Source organism: Plasmodium inui, assembly GCF_000524495.1.
Source record: "Plasmodium inui San Antonio 1 unplaced genomic scaffold supercont1.5, whole genome shotgun sequence".
Classification (NCBI taxonomy): domain Eukaryota; phylum Apicomplexa; class Aconoidasida; order Haemosporida; family Plasmodiidae; genus Plasmodium; species Plasmodium inui.
The window spans coordinates 1047547-1057339 of record NW_008481839.1 but is presented as its reverse complement, the minus strand read 5'-3'; the positions used below and the strand labels follow the sequence as shown (position 1 = coordinate 1057339).

The window sequence follows — 9793 nt, the reverse complement described above, 5'->3', positions numbered from 1 at the left end:
AAAAAAAAAAAAAAAAGAGCAGAACGGATTAGGCGAACGTAACCATGCGCAAGGCAGTTGTGTTTCGTTACATTCTGTTTTTGCACATCATAAGATATCATACCGTATCATATCAGTGCATTTTTTTTTTTTCTCTCTTTTTTTCTTTTTTTTTCGTGGTGTAGTTCAGATATAATCACCCTGCGGAGAGGTATCCCCAGGGAGCAACCAGTCACTCTAGCTTTTTTTTTTTTTCTTCTTCTTTTTTTTCTCTCACCAACGCCCCAGCATTTCGTCTCCATCCACGGAGGGTAGAGCAGCCGGGCCGTGTACGCTGCTCCTTCTTGAGAAGAAACATGTGACCAGCGGCAGGAAAATGGTACCCCCTGCGGTGCAGGGCAGTTTAGCTCGCCAAAGCAGCACACGACACTCCTCCACACGTGCCCTTTTGGCCAATCCGACGATATCGCACACCGGCCGATACGTATATACACAAATGCGTACAGTCACGTACAAGCACGACCACGGTTAGAAGAAAAAAGCAAAGGGACAGCGAAGCCATCACCACCTCCTTTTTTTTTCTCATCAGCCAAGTGACGAATAGGCAACATGACGACCATCCTTCCGAAGCGCGCGATCCCCTACGTTGTCCTAACTGGCGCCTTTTTATACAACCTAAACATAGGTGGGTGAAGGAGAGACGAGACGGTCAAGGGGGGGCTCTCCCTACCTCCCAGATATAGGAACAGAATGAGCTGTACCTCACCCGTTTACGTCCCACACATCCGCAAGTGTACTTCACCCGCTTATATTGCACACATCCGTAAGTCTACGTTACCTGCTTGTTCTCGCTCATGTCTCCCTCCCCCTTACCCCTGCGCAGGAATCATCAATTCGTATGGCAACCTTAACATATACCTGACCTCCTACCTGAGACACAAGGGCGAAAATGTAACCTACAGGGATGTGTCTTTTATATATGAGCTGACGATAATCATGCTGGGGGTGTCTATGCTGATTGGAAATGTTGTGCAGAAGAAATTAGGAGAGAGGGCAACCATATTGACTTGCTGCTTCACATCTTTTATCTCCTTTTATCTGTCCTCAGTTTATGCTCACTCGTACTTGATGCTTTGTCTGTTCATGGGGGGGCTTTACGGACTGGGATATGGAATCAGTTTCACCATTCCGCTTTCGTGTGCATACAAGCATTTTAAAAAGAACCGAGGGTTGGTCAGTGGAATTGTCATCTCTGCAATATCGTTGAGTCCATTTCTGTATTGCCCATTACAGACTCTGCTTATAAATAGAAACAACGTCTTGCCAGTCGAGAGGCCTGCAGATCACAGTGGTGGACCCAAGGAACGCTATTTTGAAGACCCCCATGTGCTTGAGAGAATCCCCCATGTCCTTTTCATCCAGTCTGTGGTCTTTCTCATTTTTGCCACATGTGGTGCTTTTTTCGCAACGATGGAAGTAAGGGGAGGGGGGGAAAAACAACTCAGTAGTGGTAATCTCGATGGAGGAAACAAGAACAACAAACAGTTGGATGCACAGTATAGGAGCCTCAGTGATGTGGAGAAGAATGACGAACAAATGGGAATCACCACGGAGAAGAATAAGGGAGACCAAAACGATGTAACAAATGAGACAGATAACTTGGGGTCCCGACTAGCCAAATCTTTTAAAAAAAAAAAAAAAAAAAAAAAATTGGACGGAGCGTTAAAGGATGAAGATGGAGAAGATGGGGAAGATGAAGAAGGCATGCCAAATGGGAAGAAAAAGAAGAAGAGAAAGAAAAATTTTATGCATTTCTTCTTCAACAAGTTAAACATAAACACAGCTATATCGTCGGACAGCACTATGCAGAAGTATTACAACAAGAAGTGCACAGAAGACACTTTTTTTTTCTTCCTATGGCTATCTGTCGTGTTATTCAATTCGTATATCAATTTTGTCATTATGTATTGGAAAATAATTGGCATCACTTACACGTCTATGGAAGATAAATTCATCACGCTGAATGGCAGCTTTATTAACAGCATGTCCAACATCGCCGGGCGGTTGGTATGGGGATCCATATATGACAAGCTACAGCTTCACGTCACTGTAACCTTGCTAGGGGGGTTCATATGCTGTGCGTGTTTCCTCCTGCCAGCCATTTCGCACATATACATTCTGTACGCATTTGCGTGCGCCCTCTTCTACTTCTGCATCGGGGGGAGCTTTGTCACCATCCCTATTATCACCCTTAAGAAGTATGGCGAACTGCACTTCTCCCTGAATATGTCCCTTCTCTACACCACACGCATTGCCAACACGTTTCTGTGCAGCTTAGTCGTCCGTCTCTTTTACAGCATGTTCACCCTGCGATGCCTGAGCTCGGCCTTCGGCCTCATTTCGCTCGTCGCCACGGTTGCGATGTTCTTCCTTACGCAGTCGTAGGGGGGCGCGCCTGACACATTGTGGCGCAGTGTGTGGCGAAGTCTGTCGCAGTCCGGCTCAGCTTGGCGCAGTGTGTCACCGTCTATGCTGCTGTTCATGTCCTGGTGCGTATCCACTTATGCGCGATTGCGCGGGAGAGCCCGTTTACCCACCCCTTGCGTGCTGTATTATTGCTTCCTTTTTTCATGGGATCCTTTTTTCATCGCTTCAATTTTTTCATTCTTCCTTTCTTCATCGCTTCCTCTTTTCATCACTTCCTCTTTTCATGGCTTCCTTTTTTCATTCGTATGGCACCCCTTTTTGACCCTACCATGGTGCAAGTGCCCCTTGGTACAGCTGCAGCGGGGCGGTGCTGCCTATGCCAACCGCTTGGCCCCCACGCGCCCCGTGATGGACCACCTTTTTTCAAACCAAAACCACTGTTGGATTTTTTTAAAACGTTTCTTATGTGTGTGCAGAGGGGCATGCTCACGCGGGCACGCAGTCATGGCCATGCAATGGTAGACATGCAGTCATGGGCATGAAGTCCTGGCTGTGCACTCCTTGCCATGCATCCGTGGAATGTCTTTCCCAAATGAAAGCTCCAACGAAGCTACTTCTCCCAAGTTGTCTTCAAAAGGGTGGCCCGACCATACCTCTCCAGCTCGTTCCTCACAATTTCGTTAATAATCATCCTACGGAGGGGGGGTGAAAAAGTGATGTGGCGGTAAGTGGTCGTCTTGATTAGCATCCTCTTTTGAAGCGGGGGGGAGTGTGCGGTACGTGGCGGCACCAGTGCAGTCACTTAGGACGGTCACTTAGGACAGCCACTTAGGACAGCCACTTAGGCCTGCCACTTAAGCCGGCCAGTTTCGACCGAGGGAGTCTCCCCCCTTTCGGCGAACGCACCGGGAAATCTCTCCGAAGGTAGGCCGCATGAAAGGGTTCTCGTCGATGCAGGAGAGCAGCAGGTTTATCAGGAATTTGTCCTGTCGCAGGTGGGGGTAAAAAGGCCGAAAAAATGAGGAAAGAAGGGAGGAAAAAATGGCAGAAAAAAAGGTCAAAAAAAGAGGGGAAAAAATGACAAAGAGACAGAATGATCCACGCGTGGTCCAAATGAAGAGGACACCCCTTCTGACGATACCCTCCAGACCATTGTAAGCACACCCGAGCAGCTCCTCCTCCCTTACCTGAACCTCAAAATGTTTTAAGTCCACCTTATATCCCCCATGCGAAAAGTAGTGAAAATTTTTGTGCTTTAAAAATTTAGACACAATAACTCCAAAGGCCCAAATGTCAACAGTCCTGTTGTAAGCCACGCTTTTCTGCTCAGGTGCTAAGTGCCCCTTTGTGCCACAACACTGACTCATAAGGTACTCGAAATCTTCGTCGACCTTCCTAGACAGATTGAAATCGGTCAGGAGGATCTTCTTCTCCTGCGTAGGGGCAAGCAGTTATGCGGTATGGTTGTTTATATATGCTCCCCTTTTTTTAAGGAGTCAGTGTGTAAGAGGCCCATTTTGAAAGGCGCTCCAAAGTTGGTAATGGCCACTGGACAGCACGTGCACCAGGGTGAAAAAGCTTCCGGGCAGGACACCCATAACCCGATGGGCAAAAATCAATCTATCCATTATTTGAACAAACAAATCGCTGACGGTGCCCCTCGTACAAGTCAGGTCTCCCACACACAGACACACATAGACACCCTTACCTTTATCAACACGTTGTCCGGCTTCAAGTCCCGATATATGTAAAATTCTTGTCTGGCATTTGGCTTGTGAATGAAGGACATTACGCTGAGGGTGGGGGTCATGCGTGAAAGATGAGCATGCTTGTGAAGTTGACACTACCAGTAGGTATCCCTTTCTGAATGGATAACCACCGAAGGAACCCATTCGTACAACTTCGTAGGAAGTTCTCCTTCACGAAAACAGCCCAGCTGTACATCTGAAGTGTCATTTTTTTGATTTCCCTTTTTTCAGAAGAAGTAAACTTACTTGGCTATCTCCAACAGGGTCAGTCGCACGAAATTCAGATTGTATGCTGCTCCCTTGTCGCAGAAGACCTTTTCTGTTCAGTGAGCAAAATGACGCAGAAGGGGGAGAGTTCCAATTGAGACGCGTCTCCATATGTGCGTAGTCATATATCGGCGTGATAGTCTACTTCACCACGCATGGACCGCTTTCTCACCAGCAGGGAGGAACAATCTTACCCAATGACGTGTCGGCTAGCTGCAGCAGAAAGCAGAGGCACTCCTTCTTCTCCTCCTGGTGCTGCCTGTTCAGCAGTAGTTGGTAGCCTGCAGGGGCGCATGGAAAGGAGAAAAAAAATAAAAATAAAAATGAAAAAAAAAAATAAAATAAAAAACGCAAAATAACGTTTCAACCGTCATTTCCTTAAGCGGACTCGATTGACGTTAATCACAACTGAGAAGACGCCCCCGCCGAGAAAATGTGGCCCACTTTCACAGCGGACCCTCCAGACAGAAAAAACGAAGAAACGAAAAAACGAAACAACTCTAACCTTTGAAGGTGCAGTAAAGCTTCACGACGTTGGTGTGTGCCTTCTCCCGCAGAATCACAGATTCATTCAGGTTGAATTCGCTAAAAGGGGAAAAAAAAGAAAAAAAAAAAGAAAAAAAAAAATAAGAAAAAAAAATGACAAAATAATTCCCTTTTTGCAGTTTCCAAAGCACTGATGCCACAGCGAGCCCTGCTTGCAAAATGGAGGAACCAAATGAGTGTCCTACTTCATGTCCATAATCTTCAGAGCGAAGTGCGTTGTGTCTTTTATGCACGGAAAAAAAAATGAGCTCTGAACTTCTCTATCCTCCTTGAGCGACACGTCCCATACTTCGCCAAATCCACCAACTCCCAACTTCTTCTCAAAGATGAAGTACTCGTCTAGGTTTACAACTTCGTTGTTTCCCTCCCATATTCTGCAGCATTGAGATAGAGAGTGTTTTCTTGCGTGCTTCTGTGCGTTCTTTCGGAACACCGTGTGGCGATACTCTCTCCAAGGGCCAGCACAGGGGCAGAAGGATGGGATGCCCACCCGTGCAACCTTCCCCCATACACTTACACATGAACCGCTGCGAAGACTTACTTCAAAAAAAAACGGTCAATGTATCCAAGAGTCATTTTCACATTATTGGTAAAGTTCGAAACGGTTATCTTCGACTGCGCACTTGAGCTGGTCTTTGTTTTTGTCTTATCCTCCCAGAAGATGGGAATAATGCACTCGGGGATGTTTTGCTCTTCGGTGTGTGAAGTGAGCCGGGGGAAAAAAAAAAAATTAACACATCAGAGGAATGGTGCCGCGCGCGAGGAGGAGATGCACACATTGAGGTAACCACCCTATGCTAATCTCTCTATGATAATCACCCTATACTAGTCACCCTATGCTAGTCACCATATGCAAATCGCCCTAGGCTAATGGCTCTATGCCAATGGCGCTACGAGAACGCATAATGGTGCACTTGTCGCGGCGGAACCTGGAAGGGATGAAACTAAGACGAGGTTGAAATACTTGACCCTGTGGTTCTTCACGTAACGCACAAATCGGCAGGGGATATCCACCGAGTCGCAGAGGAGCTGCAGGAGGTCCGGGAGAAGAGAGTCGCGTTCCATACAGTGGAGGTGTGATATAGATTAGCCGTGTTCACGTCGGATTTTCTGTATCTATGTATGGTTGGTGGTGCTGCTGGCGGTGCTGCTGGCGGTGCTGCTGGCGGTGCTGGGACTCTGGTAGGAAGTGTCGTGGGGGAGAGACCAAACCGAATGGTCACTCTTGTTGACACTATTACGAGGGAACGTGCGGCTTCATCCTCCCCCCTTTTTGTCCTTACACTTGCCAGCCCAACGATTCCTCAAAAAGTGGCTACTCCTCTTTCCTTACCTTAAACAACAAAGACCTGTGCCTATCGGATCCCTTTTTTACACTTCCCAGGAAGACAAAATTAAAATCGTAGTTTTCGTAGTAGTGCGTTTTTATGCTTTCATCACTTTCTTCGCTTTCGTCGCTTCCTTCCCTTTCTTCCCTTTCTGCATCCCAATGTTCTTGGTCACCCCCCCTGTCCGCATCATTCTCCTTGCCCTTGTCTTTTTTTCTTTTTTTTTTTTTCCGATTTTCTGAGGAAAATATTTCAGAGAATGTCCTTTCACGAGTGTCGCAACAATTTGAAATGGCCACTTCGCCGCTCGTCCGTTGGGGAGGTTCCTCCTCGGGAAGTTCTGCTTCCACTTCAGAGCGTTTCCTTTTCACTTGACTTCTATCCCTCTGCCCATCTGCGTTACGTTTATGTGCCTCTTGACTTCCTCGCTGGGGGAGGATCTCCTCCGTCGTAGAGATCACATTTTCAGGGTCGTACTTTATCATCCTCTCCACCAAATTCTCTATCCTCCTAATTTTAACCAAAACGTTTTTAACACTCTTGACTTCCTTCTTGGCGATGTTAACCTTTTCGCTGCGCGGAGGTGTCATCGAGGAGGGTGCGGTGGGGTTTCCCACATAGAGGAAGTGTCAAGTCGACCCACATGCACGTCTGTGCGGGGAGTAGTAGCCCCAACGCGAAGTTGTACACTCCCCCTCCCCTGCCGCTCCTGCTTCTGCTCCCTCTGCTGCAAAAGCGAGCACTGTGCTGAGAAGCCCTACCGAAGTTTGGCGTCACTGAACACGCTTACAATGATGCTGGAGAGGCAGCTGCAAATATGGGTGTCTCCGTTTCTGCACATGTTCCGACCCTTCATGTACCGCCCAACACACTTGGAAATATACTTACACATTGTTTTTTTTTTTAAAAACAAATCACAACTTCCAACATCGTAGATGGATTTTTCTCTAAAGCATGAGTGTAACCCTAGGTGTACATTCGGGACGGGGATCTCTCCCACCAGTTTTTTTTTCCTTTTTTTTTTTTTACATTTGAAATGTAATTCGTGTCCACTGTCTGTAATGACAAAGTTTCGTCTATTCAGTTGGCCACGCACTTGGATGTTCGCTTCTCTATTCACTTGGGTGTCCACTTTCCCTTCGCGGGAAGGATTCTCCGCGTCGGCGGGGGAGTCACTGCTCGGCTGGAGTACCTCCTTCAGAAAGCTGCTCTCTCTCTTCATCCGAACGCCGTGCGTGTAGAAGTAGATTAGCCTGAGGTCCTTCACGTCCACCGCGTCCTTCACAAGGCCTGCAGTGCCAGGGGGGATCGCAAGGATAGACGGAAGCATAAACGGAAGCATAGACGGAAGCATAAAGACAACCACAAACGCAGCATAGACATAAACCTGTATATGTGTGTCTGTAAGTGCGCATATGCATGCGTGCCGCTGATCAGCCCCTGGCGAGCCGCCCCTCCCAGCACCTGACTCGAAGAAAGTCCTCTTGCTATGCATGAGATTATCGTAAAAGTCCAACATGTGTTCCCGGCTGTATTTATAATTTAAGTTCTCTTCGCAGAGTCTGTTTTGGAGAAACTCGATGAGGTGCAGGACCACCTGGTTGTTCTTCACTTTTTTTTTCTTTTTCAGTTTCGCAATAAAGCTCAACACTAGGAAGTTTACTTCGTCAAGGTTCTCTATTAAGTATTTGAGCCCAATGAGAATGTCCCCTACGTCTCCACTGAGATAAAGCAGGGCCTCCAATGGAGAAAAGTGTTGGGACGGAAATGAGCCCTCTCTTCACGTCGTTCGCAGTTACGCAAGTTGCATGCGTCTGGTCACGCAGGAAGACGGAACAACCACCATCATGATTATCAGCGAAACAGAAGGAACGGAATGAAACGGAACAACTTCTCCCCCTTTCGACGTGCCTATTTAGGTGGTACCATTGAAATTTGGTTATAACACGAGGCATACGGGGGGAAGTACAAATGGAAGGCATTCATGGAGAGTCGCTTTATAAACTCCTCCGTCGGGGATTCAATTTTCCTCTTTAATGTCAGATCGTCCGAGACGAACACACACGCGCTCTTAACTATTTCTTCCCCTCTCTTTAGATTCTACATTCGGACAAACAAGAAAAAGAGAAGAAAAAGAAGAAAAAAAGAAAGGAACAGAAAAGAAAAGAAGCGGCGGGTTAGATCATCCATCCCGTTACTGCATTGCGTTACACTGCGATCAGTTTTACGTGGCGTAACTTAGCTCATCTAAATATAACTTAATTTTGGCCAAATTTTATTTCTTTCGTTTCGGTGCAGCTTTCCCTTTTGGCCTGCACCTATTCGAGTGTAACTCCTCCAGATGCCTATGCTGCCTGCAAATGATTTATTACTATTTCTGGGTTTGACTTCAGCTTCCGCAGCGTGTCAATGTGGGTCCTGTGTACGTTTTCCGCGTCTGCATGTTGGTCGCTCCGCGGAGGTACACCTTTATCGCTCAGCCCATCTGCATGTTGGTCGTTCTGCAGGGGTACACCTTTATCCCTCATCCCCTCTGCACACTTTTCACTTCCCCTGTTGGCACCGCCTAACTGGGCTTCCTCCCTTTGTGCTTCTTCCCTGCTGATGCACTCCCCGTGCTCGCTGCGCGTTCCACTGGTCAGGTCGTTCTTATCTCCAACAATGGGGGTCGTAATAATGTTGCTCTTCGTACTGCCAGTGGCGCCGCCGTTGAGGGCTCCCCAAACAGCGCTGTCTTTACGCGTGCTCGAGCAGTCCTTCATTTGGTAAAGAGCCCAGCCAACCCGGTTCTCGCGGCTTAATGGTTATGTCCCCTATTGATGTTCTATCACTAGTACTATCGTCACTGCCGTTGTGTTACCGATTCGATGTACGTTTCTTTTCTGTCTACTCCCGTGTTACTACACCCTGGGGGGGGGAGGGGGACGAACAGCTCTTTTGCATATTCGCGCAACGTGTCCGTAATTAAAAGGAGACGTTTTTTTCCTTCACCTAACTTATGCAGCTGGAGAGAAACGCTCACAAAAAAAGGCACCTCCCCCTGCAGCATCTTTTGGGCTGCTCCCTCACGTTTTCGTGGACATAATTTGGTTTTCGAAAAAGAGTTTATCTTAAATTAAAAATGGGGAAAGGCAAAAATGGGAGATGGAAAAATGGCGTCGCGAGATGGCAGAGGGACGAAGGGAAAATCCGCCTACTTTTATCTACCTTATTGCCCTTTTTTTTTTCCGAAGGGTAACAATAAACGTGTGCAAAGGGCATTCGGCGTCTATGTCGCCTCGCCACGGGAAATTCTCCGTCTCTATGGCTTTGTCGATGCCGTTTCGAAAAGGAGTATGCCCGTTTTCATTTTTCACTTTTTATTTTTCATTTCTTTATCTACTACTCAGCATTCTCCATTTTTTATTTCCCACCATGAGCGATGAGGAATCGTTGGGATGCACTTATCGAGCGAGTGACGGCCACTCCAACGAAATCATTCCACCTCGTTTGTTTTCG

General features: G+C 47.2%; 2 protein-coding genes across 2 annotated transcripts; one reads left to right on the top strand and one right to left on the bottom strand.

Annotated features, from left to right (window-relative positions):
* Positions 1–588: 588 nt before the first annotated feature.
* Positions 589–2424, top strand: C922_01698 (hypothetical protein; the record flags this gene model as incomplete). Its single annotated transcript, XM_008817301.1, has 2 exons — positions 589–664; positions 863–2424. 2 exons carry the CDS (start codon positions 589–591, stop codon positions 2422–2424), a joined length of 1638 nt encoding a protein of 545 aa, XP_008815523.1.
* A 592-nt stretch (positions 2425–3016) lies between these two features.
* On the bottom strand, positions 3017–9057 carry C922_01697 (serine/threonine protein kinase; the record flags this gene model as incomplete). The annotated part of the gene is made up of 15 exons (XM_008817300.1): positions 3017–3098; positions 3313–3392; positions 3594–3839; positions 4115–4199; positions 4401–4473; positions 4616–4702; positions 4927–5006; positions 5153–5341; positions 5509–5659; positions 5882–5996; positions 6301–6868; positions 7057–7585; positions 7760–8033; positions 8222–8395; positions 8668–9057. 15 exons carry the CDS (start codon positions 9055–9057, stop codon positions 3017–3019), a joined length of 3123 nt encoding a protein of 1040 aa, XP_008815522.1.
* Between the last annotated feature and the right edge of the window lie 736 nt (positions 9058–9793).